At 36.9% G+C, this 20673-nt stretch overlaps 2 protein-coding genes across 2 annotated transcripts; both read left to right on the forward strand.

The window, feature by feature from the left end:
• The first annotated feature begins 1448 nt into the window (after positions 1-1448).
• On the forward strand, positions 1449-8665 carry LOC117660133 (vomeronasal type-2 receptor 26-like). The gene is made up of 5 exons (XM_034408208.3): positions 1449-1804; positions 3468-4328; positions 5845-6078; positions 6453-6579; positions 7668-8665. The coding sequence occupies exons 1-5, from the start codon at positions 1478-1480 to the stop codon at positions 8567-8569; spliced, it is 2451 nt and encodes an 816-aa protein (XP_034264099.3). The 5' UTR covers positions 1449-1477; the 3' UTR covers positions 8570-8665.
• A 2432-nt stretch (positions 8666-11097) lies between these two features.
• On the forward strand, positions 11098-20085 carry LOC148113861 (vomeronasal type-2 receptor 26-like). The gene is made up of 6 exons (XM_087893481.1): positions 11098-11315; positions 12709-13000; positions 14451-15311; positions 16797-17030; positions 17405-17531; positions 18620-20085. Exons 1-6 carry the CDS (start codon positions 11098-11100, stop codon positions 19519-19521), a joined length of 2634 nt encoding a protein of 877 aa, XP_087749607.1. The 3' UTR covers positions 19522-20085.
• The last annotated feature ends 588 nt before the right edge of the window (positions 20086-20673 follow it).

Consider the following 20673-nt stretch of genomic DNA (forward strand, 5'->3'; position numbering starts at 1 on the left):
CTTCTCCGGAGACTCAGGGCGGCTTACAATGCGTTAAGCAATAGCCTTCATACTTTTGTATATTTATACAAAGTCAGCTTATTGCCCCCACAAACTGGGTCCTCATTTAACCTACCTTAGAAAGGATGGAAGGCTGAGTCAACCTTGAGCCTGGTAAGATTCGAACCTGCAGTAATTGCAGGCAGCTGTGTTAATAACAGGGTGCTTTAAACCACTGTAGTACCAAGGCTCCTTGAGGGATAAGTTGTCCAAAGGATGCTTTTTCAAGAGACAACTGGACTTTCTGGTTTTTCTTTGAAGATGTTTCCCTTCTCATCCAAGAAGCTTCTTCAGAGCTGAAGAAGCTTCTTGGATGAGAAGCAAAACATCTTCAAGGAAAAATCAGAAAGTCCAGTTACCACTTGAAAAATGTACCTTTGGGACAACCATGACCTGGATGACTGAGAATCTCCATAGACATGAGGGATAAGTTGGTAGAGCACAGCAGAATTCATGAAAGATGACAAGCAGTTCTAATTTTTGCAATAAATAAACTCCTTTTTCTATATAATTCAAATAGAGAAAGCTTGGAAGGGTTAATGTTTGAATGATTCTGTATAGCACTCAAAGGCATGTCTGGATTCTTCTTAATAGAAGAGAACCTCTGCAACTCAGGATGTTTTTGGTATTTTTGGTGTTCTCTGAGCTTGGTTGTTTTCTTGTAGATATTTCATTACTCAACGAGATAACATCATCATCTTACATTTTAATTCTTAATTTTAATACATTTTGGTTCTAGAGCATCAGCCAGTGATCTTTTGAATCTTATTAGTTGAAGATACATTCATAGATTTGCTATAAAATAAATCAATAAATAATCACATTTTAGCATATTATTGCTGTAATTTTTTTTCAGTGGCGCACAATTATTTCCCCAGATTAAATTCAAATTGAAATTTTAAAAAGTAACTCATTAAGGATGCAAAGTTTCCCAACTTCACCCCTTCCCATGATAGGGGTGATGTAATCAACTTAGGTGTATCTTCATTTGTTCAATATAGAACAACTGAAACATAATAGAATAGAATAGAATAGAATAGAATAGAATAGAATAGAATAGAATAGAATAGAATAGAATAGAATAGAATAGAATAGAATTTTTTTATTGGCCAAGTGTGATTGGACACACAAGGAATTTGTCTTGGTGCATACACTCTCGGTGTACATAAAAGAAAAGATACACTCATCAAGAATCATAAGATACAACACTTAATGATAGTCATTGGGAACAAATAAGCAATCAAATAATATTAGGAAACAGTCAATATAAATCTTAAGGATACCAGCAACAAGGTTACAGTCATACAGTCATAAGTGGGAGGAGATGGGTGATAGGAATGATGAGAAGTTTAATAGTAGTGCAGACTTAGTAACTAGTTTGATAGTGTTGAGGGAATTATTTGTTTAGCAGAGTTTAGCAACTCTTGTACTACAACGTATGGATTGTTACACAATTTATATATTTCTTTGTAGGGTATTGACTCAGCATTACCAGCATATTCTGGCCCTGGTATTTGCTGTAAAAGAAATCAATGAAAACCCACATATTTTGCCAAACATCACGTTGGGCTTCCAGATCTATAACAGCCATTTCAGTGCAAGCTGGACTTATCTTGCCTCAATGGAACTTCTCTCCACCCAGAAGAGGTTCATTCCAAACTACAAGTGTGATAGTAGAAACTATGCAGTTGCAGTCATTGGGGGACCTAATTCAAATGTCTGCCTCCATATGGCCACCATCCTAGGTATCTACAAGGTTCCACAGGTAAGGATTTGTTGAACAGTTTTCGTTTGCAACAGATTTTCAAATTCTAACATAGCAATGTTGGTTTGAATAGTCATCCCTTTTTTAATCACTTTTCTGTGGATAAAAGTGTGCACCTCTATCCTTTTCGTACATGAAAATATCTACATTTCTTGAAGTAATATGTAAAAAATATGTACATTATGGAAATTTAAATGAAGAAATATGTGTATTAGGTAAAATCGTGTGCCTTAGAAAACATTGCAGTTGTTAGTTTTTGGTCTTATCAAAATCAATGTTATTGTTTATAATTTTGCTGCTGCTTGGCTGATTTTATTTGGCTACTGATTTAATGGTGTTTTTATGGATAACTTTATTTAATATGAAGTATTTGTATTGTCTCTTCTTTTGTTATACTATAGGAGATAACTTGTAAACTTTCAAATAAAATACCAGGAATGAATGATTTAACAACTAGGATGTGAGTTGGCAATGTTTTAGTCTTTGTATAACAGTAAAGTGGAATTTAAGTGGAATTGTTCAGTTATTAGGTATCCGAAATCAAATAAGGCAACGATAACAGTTCAGATGGATTGCAGAGTATAGTTTTGATCTGTTGTGTATTATTTGAGAGAAGGAATTACATATGAACTGCAGGCTGAGAGATTCTAATCTAAAGAAAGGGTGCAGAGAAGAGCAACAAAGATGATTAGGGGACTGGAGGCTAAAACATTTGAAGAATGGTTGCAGGAACTGGGTATGTCTAGTTCAATGAAAAGAAGGACTAGTGGTGACATGATAGCAGTGTTCCAATATCTCAGGGGCTGCCACAAAGAAGAGGGAGTCAAACTATTCTCCTAAGTCTGCATTACTATTACTATTAATCTTTTCATCGTTCCTATCACCCATCTCCTCCCACTTATGACTGCATGACTGTAACTTTGTTGCTTGTATCTTATGATTTATATTGATATTGATTGTTTCCTAGTATGATTTGATTGCTTATTTGTACCCTATGACTATCATTAAGTGTGGTACCTTATGATTCTTGACGAATGTATCTTGTCTTTTTATGTACACTAAGAAAATATGCATCAAAGACAAATTTCTTGTGTGTCCAATAACATAATATTCTATTCTATTCTATTCTATTCTATTCTATTCTATTCTATTCTATTCTATTCTATTCTATTCTATTCTACTCTATTCTATTCTATTCTACTCTACTCTACTCTACTCTACTCTACTCTACTCTACTCTACTCTATTCTATGCCCTGAGGGTAGGACAAGTGGCAATGGGTGGAAACTAATCAAGGAGAGAAGCAACTTAGAACTAAGGAGAAATTTCCTGACAGTTAGAATAATTAATCAGTGGAACAACTTGCCTCCAGAAGTTGTGAATGCTCCAACATTGGAAGTTTTTAAGAAGATGTTGGAAAACAATTTGTCTGAAGTGGTGTAGGGTTTCCTGCCTAAGAAGCGGGTTGGACTAGAAGACCTCCAAGGTCTCTTCCAACTCTGTTATTCTATTCTATTCAGTCTTTAAAAGATATCATAATTTTAAAAATTTGATCTCCTTCCATGTTGGTATATTAGAATCAGCATCAAACTTTAACCAACATACTACTTCCAGAAGCACAGAAACCTGTTTTGGAAATGTGTTCTTTCTTATCAATTCCTTAGCTGTCCTATGGTTCTGCTCCAGTGCTGGATTACAAACACCAAGATGCTTTTGTCCAACAGATGTTCCCCCAGGGCATCCATCAGTACAATGGGATTCTTCACTTGCTTCTTCATTTTAGATGGACATGGATCGGAGTGCTGTATCTCGATGATGACAATGGGGAGAGATTTGTGCAGAATGTACTCCCATCATTTTCTCAGAGTGACATCTGCTTTGATTTTATTCAAAGACTACCCAAACAAGGATTTTCTAATGCTATTGAAACCCTTGTGGAAGATGGGATTAAAACGTACAAGATCATCAGCAGGAACACTTCCAATGTCTTAGTCATACACGGAGAACTACAAACCATGTCAGTTCTTATCCTACTGCTAGGAATGCCCGAATATCTTGGCATGGACAAATCAAAAGGAAAAGTCTGGATTTTGACCGCTCAGATGGATTTTGTGTCTTATTCTTTTAAAAAAACACATGACATAGACTTCATCCATGGTGCTATATCCTTTGCAGTTCACTCAAAGGATGTGTTAGGATTTCACACCTTTCTTCAGACCAGGAATCCCACCGTAGAAAAAGAAGACGATTTTCTCCAGATTTTTTGGGAACATGCATTTGACTGTTCTTTACCCAAACCCAACATAGACAACTTGTCCGGGAGACCTTGCACTGGGAAGGAGAAACTGGAAAGTCTCCCTGGAACTCTTTTTGAAATGAAGATGACTGCCCACAGCTACAACATCTACAATGCGGTCCACGCTGTAGCCCATGCTGTGCACTTCATGTCTTTATCACAGTCCAGGCAGAGACAGATAGGAAAAAATGAGCCGCAGAAGAATCTTCTCAATCAAGACTCGTGGCAGGTAAAAACAAAATGGGAGGATGGAGCTATGATACAAAACAATCTACCAAAACTATAAATGAAAAGTGTAAGTTTTGAACCTAAAGTCAAAGTCTCTCCTGACTTCATTTAACCCTTAACCATAGTACGTCTGTGGTTAAGGGTTAAAGACGTACTATTTCGGCTATGCTATTACAGACATGAAGTCATAATGACCTCAGTAACAAAAAAAGATTCAATGTTTTCATGGTTGGATCCAAAGATTGATGTATAGAGCAGTAAACCAAAAAATGTATTGATCTCTTATCAAATCCACATCGCACAGGTCACTTTTTGTTTCTCCATCCTTGAACGTCAATATTCCGTCTCTAATTTTTACATTGGTCCACTAAATGATGGAACTAATAATTTCTTTAGAAAATAATAATTTCCAAATCTCTAGGGGAGTAGGTGAATTTTTGAGATTTCTAGCTGCTGGCCTAGTCCAGGTAATTGCAGAACAATATTATGACTAGCGGTTCCGGATCTATTGCTTCCAAAAGGTACAGAAGACCATTTGAATTTGTTCTTGCCATATAAATTATTGCACAACGTAGATTGTACCTGGTCATCAATTTCATTGGAAGCTTCATAATCGCTGATGTCAGAATCAGTGGCAAAGGCAGTTTCCTCATCGCCCATTAAAATTTTTTTGTCACAATCCAATTCCACTTCACTGAGATCACTCTCTGCTTCTCCATAGCATTTTAGAACAGTTTCTTCAAAGTTTGGATCAAATAAATAAACTGGAACTGAGACAGCTGATAGTAACAAGAATCACACTGATCTGAAAACAGATATCTTGACTACTGATGTTCCCTTTTTCCATGACTTTTAACAAAAATGAATGTCAAATGTAATTATTTCTGGCTTGAATATGATTTTAAAGCAATTTGTTGCCCAAGCTATGAAGGCAAAGCTTCGTAGAGGATATTGAAACATGGGCAGTGTGGCTATGAGATCTCTCTCCAGCCTCAATTGAATTTTTTAAAAAACCCTAAAGGTGAAAACAATTAAATTAGTCTGATCAAGTCTTCAGTTTCTTCCAACCTAGTTAAGTGCATTCTTGTCAATAATAATAATAATAATAATAATAATAATAATAATAATAATAATAATAAATAGATAATAGATAATATGTTTTGTCATTTGAATATAATTCCCACATGATTTTTTAAAATTTAATTATGAAACTTTACTGATTGTTGTTTCTATTTTCCCCAATATAAATATTATTTTATCCAATATGCTAAAGTGCCTCATTATTTTTTATTTTATAGAATGTTAATGTTGTGTATGCAAATCTATCATCTACCTATTTATCTGTCTGTCTGTCTGTCTGTGTATCTATCTATCTATCTATCTATCTATCTATCTATCTATCTATCTATCCATCCATCCAACCATCCATCCAACCATCCATCCATCCATCCATCCATCCATCCATCCATCCATCCATCCATCATCCATCCATCCCCTTTTTTGCATTTTTCTTTCAGTTTCGGCTCCACCCCTTTTTGAGAAAAGTTTCATTCAACAATAACGCTGGTGACATTATTTCTTTTAATCAAAATGGTGAACAAATAGTGGGATTTGATATTATAAACTGGGTAACTTTCCCAAACCAGTCTTTTCATAGAGTCAAAGTTGGAATGATAGACCCACATGCTTCTTCAAAAAGTGCATTTCTCATTGATGACGGTCATATTGTGTGGCCTGTCAGGTTTACCCAGGTAAGTATGCATCCGTTTAGAAGTTTTCAGACATTATTAACAAGTTAGAACTTTTATTTATTTCTGAACTGCTAATCTCTCTCAAGACTCTCTATGGGACACTGGGTTCTGTACAAATGTTAAAATATAAAAATAGTATATATAAAAAATTAACAATATAGAAGGATGCAAGAGTGATTAAAGATATTAAAGATATTGGGGTTTTACTTAGTGACAAGTGTATACCAAGAATTGATATCAGAGGACAAAGCAATGGAAGAGTCCTTTATGCATTGTGATATAAAAAAAAATAGCCAAACTATATTTAATACTGCATCCAAAGCTGCTATAAAATCTTCTTCTGTGTTACATTTTACGCTTTCTTTCATGTCTAGGGTTATCCCATTTCATTGTGTAATGACAATTGCCAAGAGGGTTATAGTAAAAGAAAGAAAGAAGGGAAGCCATTTTGCTGTTACGATTGTTTTCCATGTCCAGAAGGAAAGGTATCAAATCACAAGGGTAAGATATATTAGATAAGAAGATTCTTCTATCTAGCATCTAGTTGATATATAGGGGGAAGTATAACTCTGTAGTATGAATGTTTTGTGTTTGATTTGGAAAAGTTGATTCAGAATGCAGAGACGTACCAAAAGAGGACCTAATTGTAATGTACATATATAAAAGCCAAATATCACTCACTCATCACGAAATCTCCAGAATGGTAAAGCCTACAAACTTGAAATTTTGTACATATGTTCCACTTGACTTCTAGGTGCTTGCTAAGAAAGGATTTTTTGAAATGACCATCAGATCATTAGTGTTTCATATACAGTATTATATTCACATGCTCTGATGCCAAAGAGTTAGACATTCTACTCCCCTTCCCCACCTGAAAGGAACTCTGTCCCAATTGCCAGTTGCCGTATATTAACATGCTCTGATCCTACTTCTTGCTAAACCGGGTGTGAGCATGGCCAGTGCGTGACTCATTCGGCCTGCAGGCTGGGACATTCTTCTCCCTCTATTCCAACTGCTTGGACTCGGACTTTGGTTGAACCTCTGGGAGGGCGAAAACGGCTTCCCCAGGCTCTGGAGGCCCTCTGGATGCCAGAAACAGGCCTGTTTCTGGCCTTTCGAAACTTCTGGTAGGCCTGTTTTTCACTCTCACCAAGCCTCCACGTGCGCCCTGCACTCACCTGCATCCAAAATGGGCCGCATAGGGACTCCTGGGAGTGGTGAAGTGAGGTGGCAGGGCCAGTCTGGAGTGGGATTTGGGGGTTCTCTGAACTGCACAGAATCTTACCTAGAGGTTCTCTTGAACCCTTGTGAACCCCCACCAGCCCAGCCCTGAACTAAACTGAAACCACACTTTTATCCATTTCTAATTCAGATCTGCACCAACTTAAGAGTACGCTTCTAACAAAAGAATAATTTTGTTTATTTTTGGAGTCTTCATTATCCCTGAGTCTTTGGAGAGGGACGGCATATAAATTAAATTAAATTGGAAAAAAAATTGAATTGAAATAATGTAGTTTTGTAGGTTCTGTTGAGGTTCTCTGATAATCTGATCCAGCTTTACATGATTGAGTGCATATGTTTCTTTTCAGATGCAGACACATGTTACCCATGTCTGATAAATCAGTATCCAAATCCACAACGACGTTTATGCATTCCAAAAACTTCCAGTTTCTTATCTCTTAAAGAACATTTAGGGGTGTCGTTGGCTGTTCTGGCTCTTTTCTTTTCTTTCCTGACTATCCTGGTACTTTGGCTTTTTATTAAGCATCGAGACCTCGCAATAGTCAAGGCCAACAACCGGAGCCTCACCTACCTTCTCCTGATTTCTCTCCTGCTCTCCTTCATCTGTGCTTTATTGTTCATTGGGCCACCAGAAAAGATTACATGTCTCCTTCGCCAAACTGCTTTTGGCATCATCTTTTCACTAGCGGTTTCTTGTATATTGGCCAAAACCATCATTGTGGTTCTGGCTTTCATGGCCACCAAACCTGGATCCAAGATAAGGAAATGGTTGGGGAAAAGGTTGGCTTATTCCATCGTCCTTTCCTGTTTGCTTATCCAAATAATGATTTGTACTACATGGTTGACAACAGCTCCCCCATACCCAGATGCTGATGTTTATTCATTGAATACAGAGGTTATACTGGAATGTAATGAAGGCTCCTCTACCATGTTCTACTGTGTTCTGGGTTTCATGGGATTTCTGGCCATTGTCAGTTTTACGGTGGCTTTTTTAGCCAGAAAACTCCCGGACAGTTTTAATGAAGCTAAATTTATTACCTTTAGCATGCTGGTTTTTTGTAGTGTTTGGCTCTCCTTCATTCCATCCTACCTGAGCACTAAAGGAAAATACATGGTAGCCGTGGAGATTTTTTCCATCTTGACCTCCAGTTTTGGGTTACTAGGATGCATTTTTTTCCCTAAATGTTATATCATTTTGATGAAACCTGATCGAAAAATTGGAACATCTTTAACAAGAAGGAATCAATAAAAGGAAAAATTTCAAATCCCTCAATTTGGGGATGGGGGAGGGGAACTTCAGGATACATTCTACATATGATGCTGTTCAATAAATGTGGAAATCTTGTCTTTTGTGTTGAGTTATTTTGAGTGGGAACAGATAAGGTCGGTTGATAATTGTCTCTTTTCCATCTCCTTTAACATTTTCCAAACCTTGCTTAGGATGATTATCTGAAGGATGGGATGTATGTATGATGTTCTACAGTATAATTGATAAGTCTTCATAGTCAAGTGAAGACCTACCATGAAGGCTGAGGAACCAAAACAGATTTTGGGAGGATGGAGCCCTTCGCAATCCTGTTTTATGCAACTTACCAGGAAAGTAATAATGTACCTATAGCAACAAGAGAAGATAGACAAAGGTGATATTTCACATCCTTCCATAGACTAAATTCTACTTCTGAAAACTCCACCCAGTCTGCTCATGCAACAACAGGACCCTGGGATATTCCACAATTCCGTTCATATTTCATATGCTAATCTCTACATGAGATGGGTAGAAGATAAATCTAATAAATAAACAAAATAAACATTTTCCCCCTTTGGATTGGCCAGTACAGTATGTTTTTACACAAGGGATATTTGAGTGGGATATCTTTCAATGCTTGCACTGTACCACAAGTATCATGACACCATAGACCAGTGATGGCCAACCTTTTCAGCACCCAGTGCCAAAAAGAGAGCGCACAGACAAGTACACGCACTCGCCAGGGACACGCCCCAGAAGAGAAGCTGCCAAGTGGGCATACACATGCAAGGAAATGAACTTCTGGTTTCTGGTGCACACATGTGCACCAGCCAGCTTGTCTTCCAGTTATTGGCATGCATGTGCGTGTGATGATCAGCTGGCCAGTGTGAAGCTGAGACCAGAAGACCAGCTGATTGTCGTGCATGCATGCGCACCAGAAACCCAGCAGAGGAACGGGCGATGGCAGACATGCTAGCCAACATGGCTTTGTGTGCCACTTTGGGCATAGGTTCGCCATCATGGCCATAGAGGATCCTAACCTTCCTACTTCTTCAAGAGAATTCAAGGATATAATTGTGCCTTTAAAAAGGAGTAAAAGTTGACTGTTTATTTCAGATAGAATATTTTCATGATTAATGAAAGTGGATCCCACTGTCCGATTGGTAGTCAACAATTAAAGGAAAACCTTGTATCCCTGAATTGTCTTTTATCATTTCAAGTGGGGATTGGAACAGTGTTTTCAACTGTCATGATTCAAGTTTATGCCTTTGTCAACAAAACATCTGTGGCAAAAATGAAGATGTATGCAGAGAGGTCAACTCAACCTCTCTGGATATAACTGTGACTTCTGTTTTTATTTTTGTTTTCTTTTCTAAGGTGTTCAGCATGTATTTGGAATATTTTCTTGGGGGAAAATGCAATTATCAATCTGAAAAGATACCAATGAGTTAATTTAGGTTAGGATTCAGTTCAATATAAATGGCACAATTTTTGAATGAGTTACTTTCACATGCCCCTTTGTCAACCAATGAATACTTCATTGGTCAGCCAATGAATACTTCGGTTCAACCAAAACAATACAAGAGCACAAAATAGATACAAACTCATGGTAAACCAAACAAACTAGATTGCAGAAAATACAACTTCAGTAACAGAGTTGTCAACGCCTGGAATGCACTACCTGACCCTGTGGTTTCTTCCCCAAATCCCCAAAACTTTAACCTTAGACTGTCTACTGAAGACCTCACCCCATTCCTAAGAGGTCTGTAAGGGGCGTGCATAAGCGCACCAACGTGCCTACCGTCCCTGTCCAAATGTTTTCTTTTATCCATATCCTTTTGATGTACTTATAATTATGTTCACACTTGTATCTGTCATAAAATACAAGCTTGATGAAAACAAATAAATAAATAAAATAAATAAAAATAAATTACTTTTTTCCTCCCATGGCAAATACTATCAAGCAGGAATGACGATCTTCTCAACCTGTTTTGGGTTTCATTATGTAAGAAAACGAAATGAATGATCATCTGCTATCATTTCAATCTCACTGTTATGTGTCCCCAGAGAACATATGTGTCTGCAATCACAAAGGTTACTTAAACAAATAAAATGAATCAAGCTATATATAACACTTCCTAGAGTAGGATGAGTTAAAGGTTAGGTTATATAATATATATAACCTGTTAACCTTAATTTTCATTTAACTTGATAGGAGACACTGATGACAACTTATCCATGGACTTAAACACCCACAAAAAAGTTAACTGAACTTGCTGTGGACTCAAGACTGCAAAGCAACAGCAGCTTTGAGTAAATAATTATTATGAAAATAACCATAATTAAATTGTCATCTTTCTGTCTATCAGTGGTAGCAAAACTACATATCACATTCAATGGATTTTCTATCCCAACAATTGATCTATATGCCCAGGGCTTGGTTTTTCAGGATAGCTTTCTGCAATAATAGTCTGTTAAATCAAAATGTGACACTAAGATCTTCTCCGTCATTTTTTAAATCAACAAACAAGATGTTGGTGATAATTATGTTGGCATTTGCTTTGTTGCCTCATACGGCTAGCAAATGCCCTGTTGATAAATGTGCCACTCGGGTGCTTCTTCCAATTCTTCACAAATATTACCATTTTGGAGAATTTAACATTGCGAGCATTACTTCTCAGAGTAATGTGCTTTCACGTGCCTTATCCTATGAAAAAATACCATCTCCAGAGTACTTTGATGATATTCCGTAAGAATCTGGGATATTATTGAATCACAATGGGTATCTCTCCTGACTTTCTATCTGAGCAAGTTGCTTGATAGATGAACTTTTTTTTCCCGATTCATATCATTTGTAATGTGACCTCATTCTAGTTTTAGCAAAGAAGCATAATAGTAACATGATTCTTTATTAATAGAAGCCATACATTCTGTTCTTCCTAATATTTGTGTCCTTCTCTGTGGTTTTTGAGGCTGGACAGCTCCAGCTGTATTTTGTAATATCTTAAAGACTGCTGTGTGCTTACAAGGTTTTGTTTCTCCAACAAAAGCAACACATGTTTTCTGATTATTTTTATTCAGGGTGTATTTGCAAACAAGAGCTGCAGCCCTTATGTTACCTGGTTTTTTTAAAAAATTTTTAAGATACACTCTTTTCAGCAGCAATATTATTTTGTAATCATTTGCTTCGGCTCCCAAAATCACATCTGCTAAAATGAATGTACAGCTGTTGTACTAGATTTTTCCCCACATTAGGGAAAATGACTAATGTTTCAAAATTGGCGAACTACAGTATATTTTCAGTTGTGGGCAAATTGATGGGAACAGAATTCTGAACTGGAGGTGAACAATTCTCGGAATTTGTTTGTGTCTTCGGTCATAAACAGACATTAATTATTCCCAATCCTTGATTTTTTTAAAAAGGATCTTTTTCTTTTTCCTGCTTCTCCTCAAAATATCTTTTTAGCACATTCATGTGTTTTTGCATCTGCATGTCTATATGTGGGTGGGTAAGTGGATGGGTGTTATATCCACATGATAACACAAATATGAATTCTTCCCACATACTGAATCAAATGTTCTGGGCCCCTTTGAATATTTGCCCTCATAAACCTGATGACCATGAAGATGCTATGCTAGGCTTTATTCCTGTTGCTACCCTAGTATTTTGTTCTCCTTTTTAAAGGGAATAGATCATATGAAACTAACTTCAACAATGCTCTGGAACTCAGGTTAAGATATTATACAAGTGAATACACTAGAAGACTGGATTTTAACATCATAAATCATGCATAACTCTCTAGTCAGCACTGTGAATGAATGAAGGAGTATCATTTATAATCTTCACACAAATGTATGAATGGTTTGCCTTTACTGAATGCAGGCAGATGCATATTTCCCAAAACATCTAACAAAATTATTGTGATTAGAAGTTTCAAAATAAATATCACATACAAATTTCAAGCAGTGATACCTTACAGGAGTGTATATTCTCTTCCAAGTTACACTTCCCATTGTAAAAGGTATATAAACTATCTCTGATACAGCATCATTTGTTTGATATATATTTAATAGATGTATTACTATATTGAGCAAATATAACTTTTTGAAGCATATGGTTATGTCATATGTACTTTTTGTAGGGTATTGACTCAGCATTACCAGCATATTCTGGCACTGGTATTTGCTGTAAAAGAAATCAATGAAAACCCACATATTTTGCCAAACATCACTCTGGGATTCCAGATCTATAACAGCCATTTCAGTGCAAGCTGGACTTATCTTGCCTCAATGGAACTTCTGTCGTCTTGGAAGAGGTTCCTTCCAAACTACAAGTGTGACAGTAGAAACAATGCAGTTGCAGTCATTGGGGGACCTAATTCAAATGTCTGCCTTCATATGGCCACCATCCTAGGTATCTACAAAATTCCACAGGTAAGGATTTGTTGAACGGTTTTCGTTTGCAACAGATTTTCAAAATGTAACATAACAATGTTGGTTTGAATAGTCATCCGTATTTTAATCACTTTTCTGTGATAAAAGTGTGCACCTCTGTCCTTTTTGTACATGAAAACACCTACATTTCTTGAATTAATAAGTAAAAGATATGTACATTATGGAAATTTAAATGAAGAAATATGTGTATTAGGTAAAAACGTGTGCCTTACAAAATGTTGCAGATGTTAGTTTTTGGTCTTATCAAAATCAATGTTATTGTTTATCATTTTGCTCCTACTTGGCTGATTTTATTTGGCTACTGATTTAATGGTATTTTTATGGTTAACTTTATTTAATATGAAGTATTTGTATTGTCTCTTCTTTTGTTATACTATATTGGTTTTCTTTATATGTTGCCACTTTTTTTAGTTTGTAATTTCTATTCCAGATCATTTCCTATTCATCCAAATTTATATTATGTCCAATATTTTTGAACCATTGGCTCTTTTACTACCTCTTCTGCCCTGTCAAACTCTAATAGATAGTTGTATAGTCTGGATAGTATTTTTTTTTCTGGACTATCAGTAATTTGTCTAATCTATTTGTTTCCACATCAATACCAAATTCTTCTATATCTTTTTTGTATCTGGCAAGTATGACCACCAGTCAATATGTATTCCCTGCTCGCCTAGGGTTCGATTACTTTTGAGATTTCCTTGATTGTCTAAGAGCTCTTTATAACTAATCATTTTATTAATCTCTAATGTATTTGGGTATACCATGGCTTCCATCGTCGATAGCCAGTTCGGGATTTTCATATATTGTTTTCTTCTAATTTTCTTCCATACTTCTCTTATTTTATGTCTATGGAAATACATTTTTGTCTTTTTCTTTTTATCCCACAGAAAAGCATGCCACCCTTTTTATAGGTCGTGTCCCTCCAGAATTAAGATTCTTTTATTTCTTAAATTAACCCAGTCCCTTATCCATACTAGGGTGGCTGCTTTGTAATATATTTCCCACGCTGGGAGTCCAAAACCTCTCCTACTTCTATTATCTTGTAATAATCGCAATTTAATTCTGGCTTTTTTTCTGGCCCAAATAAATTTCCTAATAATTTTATTCATTTCTGAAAAAAAAAATATCCAGGATGGCAGGTATCATTTGGAATAAGTATAATAATTTGGGCAGGATATTCATCTTTATCAGTGCTATCCTGCCCAAAAGTGATAATTGCAGATTTCCCCATTTTTCTAAGTCCTGTTTTATTTTTTGAACCAGAAGTATATAGTTATCTTCTTTTAGAGCTGAACGTCTCGCTGATATCCATATCCCTAAATATTTAATTTTTTTTACTATTTGTAGGTCTAATTCTTTTTCTAATTCTTTCTTCTGAGTTTCACAGAAATCTGTTTTGGAAATGTATTCTTTCTTATCAATTCCTTAGCTGTCCTATGGTTCTGCTCCACTGCTGGATTACAAACACCAAGATGCTTTTGTCCAACAGATGTTCCCCCAGGGCATCCATCAGTACAATGGGATTCTTCACTTGCTTCTTCATTTTAGATGGACATGGATCGGAGTGCTGTATCTCGATGATGACAATGGGGAGAGATTTGTGCAGAATGTACTCCCATCATTTTCTCAGAGTGGCATCTGCTTTGATTTTATTCAAAGACTACCCAAACAAGGATTTTCTAATGCTATTGAAACCCTTGTGGAAGATGGGATTAAAACGTACAAGATCATCAGCAGGAACACTTCCAATGTCTTAGTCATACATGGAGAACTACAAACCATGTCAGTTCTTATCCTACTGCTAGGAATGCCAGAATATCTTGGCATGGACAAATCAAAAGGAAAAGTCTGGATTTTGACCGCTCAGATGGATTTTGTGTCTTATTCTTTTAAAAAACCACATGACATAGACTTCATCCATGGTGCTATATCCTTTGCAGTTCACTCAAAGGATGTGTTAGGATTTCACACCTTTCTTCAGACCAGGAATCCCACCTTAGAAAAAGAAGACGATTTTCTCCAGATTTTTTGGGAACATGCATTTGACTGTTCTTTACCCAAACCCAACATAGACAACATGTCCGGGAGACCTTGCACTGGGAAGGAGAAACTGGAAAGTCTCCCTGGGACTCTTTTTGAAATGAAGATGACTGCCCACAGCTACAACATCTACAATGCGGTCCACGCTGTAGCCCATGCTTTGCACTTCATGTCTTTATCACAGTCCAGGCAGAGACAGATAGGAAAAAATGAGCCGCAGAAGAATCTTCTCAATCAAGACTCGTGGCAGGTAAAAACAAAATGGGAGGATGGAGCTATGACACAAAACAATCTACCAAAACTATAAATGAAAAGTGTAAGTTTTGAACCTAAAGTCAAAGTCTCTCCTGACTTCATTTAACCCTTAACCATAGTACGTCTGTGGTTAAGGGTTAAAGACGTACTATTTCGGCTATGCTATTACAGACATGAGGTCATAATGACCTCAGTAACAAAAAAAGATTCAATGTTTTCATGGTTGGATCCAAAGATTTTTGTATAGAGCAGTAAACCAAAAAAAGTATTGATCTCTTATCAAATCCACATCGCACAGGTCACTTTTTGTTTTTCCATCCTTGAACTTCAATCTTCCTTCTCTAATTTTTACATTGGTCCACTAAATGATGGAGCTAATAATTTCTTTAGAAAATAATAATTTCCAAATCTCTAGGGGAGTAGGTGAATTTTTGAGATTTCTAGCTGCTGGCCTAGTCCAGGTAATTGCAGAACAATATTGTGACTAGCGGTTCCAGATCTATTGCTTCCAAAAGGTGCAGAAGACCATTTGAATTTGTTCTTGCCGTATAAATTATTGCACAACGTAGATTGTACCTGGTCATCAATTTCATTAGAAGCTTCATCATCGCTGATGTCAGAATCAGTGGCAAAGGCAGGTTCCTCATCGCCCATTAAAAATTTTTTGTCACAATCCAATTCCACTTCACTCAGATCACTCTCTGCTTCTCCATACCATTTTAGAACAGTTTCTTCAAAGTTTGGATCAAATAAATAAACTGGAACTGAGACAGCTGATAGTAACAAGAATCACACTGATCTGAAAACAGATATCTTGACTACTGATGCTCCCTTTTTCCATGACTTTTAACAAAAATGAATGTCAAATGTAATTATTTCTGGCTTGAATATGATTTTAAAGCAATTTGTTGCCCAAGCTATGAAGGCAAAGCTTCGTAGAGGATATTGAAACATGGGCAGTGTGGCTATGAGATGTCTCTCCAGCCTCAATTGAATTTTTTAAAAAACCCTAAAGGTGAAAACAATTAAATTAGTCTGATCAAGTCTTCAGTTTCTTCCAACCTAGTTAAGTGCATTCTTAATAATAATAATAATAATAATAATAATAATAATAATAATAATAATAATAGTAATAATAATAAATAGATAATAGATAATATGTTTTGTCATTTGAATATAATTCCCACATGATTTTTTAAAATTTAATTATGAATCTTTACTGATTGTTGTTTCTATTTTCCCCAATATAAATATTATTTTATCCAATATGCTAAAGTGCCTCATTATTTTTAATTTTATAGAATGTTAATGTTGTATATGCAAATCTATCATCTATCTATCTATCTATCTATCTATCTATCTATCTATCTATCTATCTATCTATCCATCCATCCAACCAACCATCCATCCATCCATCCATCCATCCATCCATCCATCCATCCATCATCCATCCATCCCCTTTTTTGCATTTTTCTTTCAGTTTCGGCTCCACCCCTTTTTGAGAAAAGTTTCATTCAACAATAACGCTGGTGACATTATTTCTTTTAATCAAAATGGTGAACAAATAGTGGGATTTGATATTATAAACTGGGTAACTTTCCCAAACCAGTCTTTTCATAGAGTCAAAGTTGGAATGATAGACCCACATGCTTCTTCAAAAAGTGCATTTCTCATTGATGACGGTCATATTGTGTGGCCTGTCAGGTTTACCCAGGTAAGTATGCATCCGTTTAGAAGTTTTCAGACATTATTAACAAGTTAGAACTTTTATTTATTTCTGAACTGCTAATCTCTCTCAAGACTCTCTATGGGACACTGGGTTCTGTACAAATGTTAAAATATAAAAATAGTATATATAAAAAATTAACAATATAGAAGGATGCAAGAGTGATTAAAGATATTAAAGATATTGGGGTTTTACTTAGTGACAAGTGTATACCAAGAATTGATATCAGAGGACAAAGCAATGGAAGAGTGCTTTATGCATTGTGATATAAAAAAAAATAGCCAAACTATATTTAATACTGCATCCAAAGCTGCTATAAAATCTTCTTCTGTGTTACATTTTACGCTTTCTTTCATGTCTAGGGTTATCCCATTTCATTGTGTAATGACAATTGCCAAGAGGGTTATAGTAAAAGAAAGAAAGAAGGGAAGCCATTTTGCTGTTACGATTGTTTTCCATGTCCAGAAGGAAAGGTATCAAATCACAAGGGTAAGATATATTAGATAAGAAGATTCTTCTATCTAGCATCTAGTTGATATATAGGGGGAAGTATAACTCTGTAGTATGAATGTTTTGTGTTTGATTTGGAAAAGTTGATTCAGAATGCAGAGACGTACCAAAAGAGGACCTAATTGTAATGTACATATATAAAAGCCAAATATCACTCACTCATCACGAAATCTCCAGAATGGTAAAGCGTACAAACTTGAAATTTTGTACATATGTTCCACTTGACTTCTAGGTGCTTGCTAAGAAAGGATTTTTTGAAATGACCATCAGATCATTAGTGTTTCATATACAGTATTATATTCACATGCTCTGATGCCAAAGAGTTAGACATTCTACTCCCCTTCCCCACCTGAAAGGAACTCTGTCCCAATTGCCAGTTGCCGTATATCAACATGCTCTGATCCTACTTCTTGCTAAACCGGGTGTGAGCATGGCCAGTGCGTGACTCATTCGGCCTGCAGGCTGGGACATTCTTCTCCCTCTATTCCAACTGCTTGGACTCGGACTTTGGTTGAACCTCTGGGAGGGCGAAAACGGCTTCCCCAGGCTCTGGAGGCCCTCTGGATGCCAGAAACAGGCCTGTTTCTGGCCTTTCCAAATTTCTGGTAGGCCTGTTTTTCACTCTCCCCAAGCCTCCACGTGCGCCCTGCACTCACCTGCATCCAAAATGGGCCGCATAGGGACTCCTGGGAGTGGTGAAGTGAGGTGGCAGGGCCAGTCTGGAGTGGGATTTGGGGGTTCTCTGAACTGCACAGAATTTTACCTAGAGGTTCTCTTGAACCCCTGTGAACCCCCACTAGCCCAGCCCTGAACTAAACTGAAAGCACACTTTTATCCATTTCTAATTCAGATTTGCACCAATTTAAGAGTACGCTCCTAACAAAATAATAATTTTGTTTATCTTTGGAGTCTTCATTATCCCTGAGTCTTCAGAGAGGGACGGCATATAAATTGAATTAAATTGGAAAAAAAATTGAATTGAAATAATGTAGTTTTGTAGGTTCTGTTGAGGTTCTCTGATAACCTGATCCAGCTTTACATGATTGAGTGCATATGTTTCTTTTCAGATGCAGACACATGTTACCCATGTCTGATAAATCAGTATCCAAATCCACAACGACGTTTATGCATTCCAAAAACTTTCAGTTTCTTATCTCTTAAAGAACATTTAGGGGTGTCGTTGGCTGTTCTGGCTCTTTTCTTTTCTTTCCTGACTATCCTGGTACTTTGGCTTTTTATTAAGCATCGAGACCTCGCAATAGTCAAGGCCAACAACCGGAGCCTCACCTACCTTCTCCTGATTTTTCTCCTGCTCTCCTTCATCTGTGCTTTATTGTTCATTGGGCCACCAGAAAAGATTACATGTCTCCTTCGCCAAACTGCTTTTGGCATCATCTTTTCACTAGCGGTTTCTTGTATATTGGCCAAAACCATCATTGTGGTTCTGGCTTTCATGGCCACCAAACCTGGATCCAAGATAAGGAAATGGTTGGGGAAAAGGTTGGCTTATTCCATCGTCCTTTCCTGTTTGCTTATCCAAATAATGATTTGTACTACATGGTTGACAACAGCTCCCCCATACCCAGATGCTGATGTTTATTCATTGAATACAGAGGTTATACTGGAATGTAATGAAGGCTCCTCTACCATGTTCTACTGTGTTCTGGGTTTCATGGGATTTCTGGCCATTGTCAGTTTTACGGTGGCTTTTTTAGCCAGAAAACTCCCGGACAGTTTTAATGAAGCTAAATTTATTACCTTTAGCATGCTGGTTTTTTGTAGTGTTTGGCTCTCCTTCATTCCATCCTACCTGAGCACTAAAGGAAAATACATGGTAGCCGTGGAGATTTTTTCCATCTTGACCTCCAGTTTTGGGTTACTAGGATGCATTTTTTTCCCTAAATGTTATATCATTTTGATGAAACCTGATCGAAAAATTGGAACATCTTTAACAAGAAGGAATCAATAAAAGGGAAAATTTCAAATCCCTCAATTTGGGGATGGGGGAGGGGAACTTCAGGATACATTCTACATATGATGCTGTTCAATAAATGTGGAAATCTTGTCTTTTGTGTTGAGTTATTTTGAGTGGGAACAGATAAGGTCGGTTGATAATTGTCTCTTTTCCATCTCCTTTAACATTTTCCAAACCTTGCTTAGGATGATTATCTGAAGGATGGGATGTATGTATGATGTTCTACAGTATAATTGATAAGTCTTCATAGTCAAGTGAAGACCTACCATGAAGGCTGAGGAACCAAAACAGATTTTGGGAGGATGGAGCCCTTCGCAATCCTGTTTTATGCAACTTACCAGGAAAGTAATAATGTACCTATAGCAACAAGAGAAGATAGACAAAGGTGATATTTCACATCCTTCCATAGACTAAATTCTACTTCTGAAAACTCCACCCAGTCTGCTCATGCAACAACAGGACCCTGGGATATTCCACAATTCCGTTCATATTTCATATACTAATCTCTACATGAGATGGGTAGAAGATAAATCGAATAAATAAGCAAAATAAACATTTTCCCCCTTTGGATTGGCCAGTACAGCATGTTTTTACACAAGGGATATTTGAGTGGGATATCTTTCAATGCTTGCACTGTACCACAAGTATCATGACACCATAGACCAGTGATGGCCAACCTTTTCAGCACCCAGTGCCAAAAAGAGAGCGCACAGACAAGTACACGCACTCGCCAGGGACACGCCCCAGAAGAGAAGCTGCCAAGTGGGCATACACATGCAAGGAAATGAACTTCTGGTTTCTGGTGCACACATGTGCACCAGCCAGCTTGTCTTCCAGTTATTGGCATGCATGTGCGTGTGATGATCAGCTGGCCAGTGTGCATGGAAACAATAGAAACCAGAAGACCAGCTGATTGTCGTGCATGCATGCGCACCAGAAACCCAGCAGAGGAACGGGTGATGGCAGACATGCTAGCCAACATGGCTTTGTGTGCCACTTTGGGCATAGGTTCGCCATCATGGCCATAGAGGATCCTAACCTTCCTACTTCTTCAAGAGAATTCAAGGATATAATTGTGCCTTTAAAAAGGAGTAAAAGTTGACTGTTTATTTCAGATAGAATATTTTCATGATTAATGAAAGTGGA

Source organism: Pantherophis guttatus, chromosome 4 (assembly GCF_059756535.1).
Source record: "Pantherophis guttatus breed Tessera chromosome 4, ASM5975653v1, whole genome shotgun sequence".
NCBI lineage: Eukaryota > Metazoa > Chordata > Lepidosauria > Squamata > Colubridae > Pantherophis > Pantherophis guttatus.

Excerpts from the sequence above, each read along its gene's own strand:
- LOC117660133 (XM_034408208.3), top strand. The coding sequence starts at position 1,478 with ATGGATTGTTACACAATTTATATATTTCTTTGTAGGGTATTGACTCAG. Across the intron at positions 4,329-5,844 it reads TCAATCAAGACTCGTGGCAG|TTTCGGCTCCACCCCTTTTT; the intron begins GTAAAAACAAAA and ends TTTTTCTTTCAG. Across the intron at positions 6,580-7,667 it reads AAAGGTATCAAATCACAAGG|ATGCAGACACATGTTACCCA; the intron begins GTAAGATATATT and ends GTTTCTTTTCAG.
- LOC148113861 (XM_087893481.1), top strand. The coding sequence starts at position 11,098 with ATGTTGGTGATAATTATGTTGGCATTTGCTTTGTTGCCTCATACGGCT. Across the intron at positions 13,001-14,450 it reads GTATCTACAAAATTCCACAG|CTGTCCTATGGTTCTGCTCC; the intron begins GTAAGGATTTGT and ends TCAATTCCTTAG. Across the intron at positions 17,532-18,619 it reads AAAGGTATCAAATCACAAGG|ATGCAGACACATGTTACCCA; the intron begins GTAAGATATATT and ends GTTTCTTTTCAG.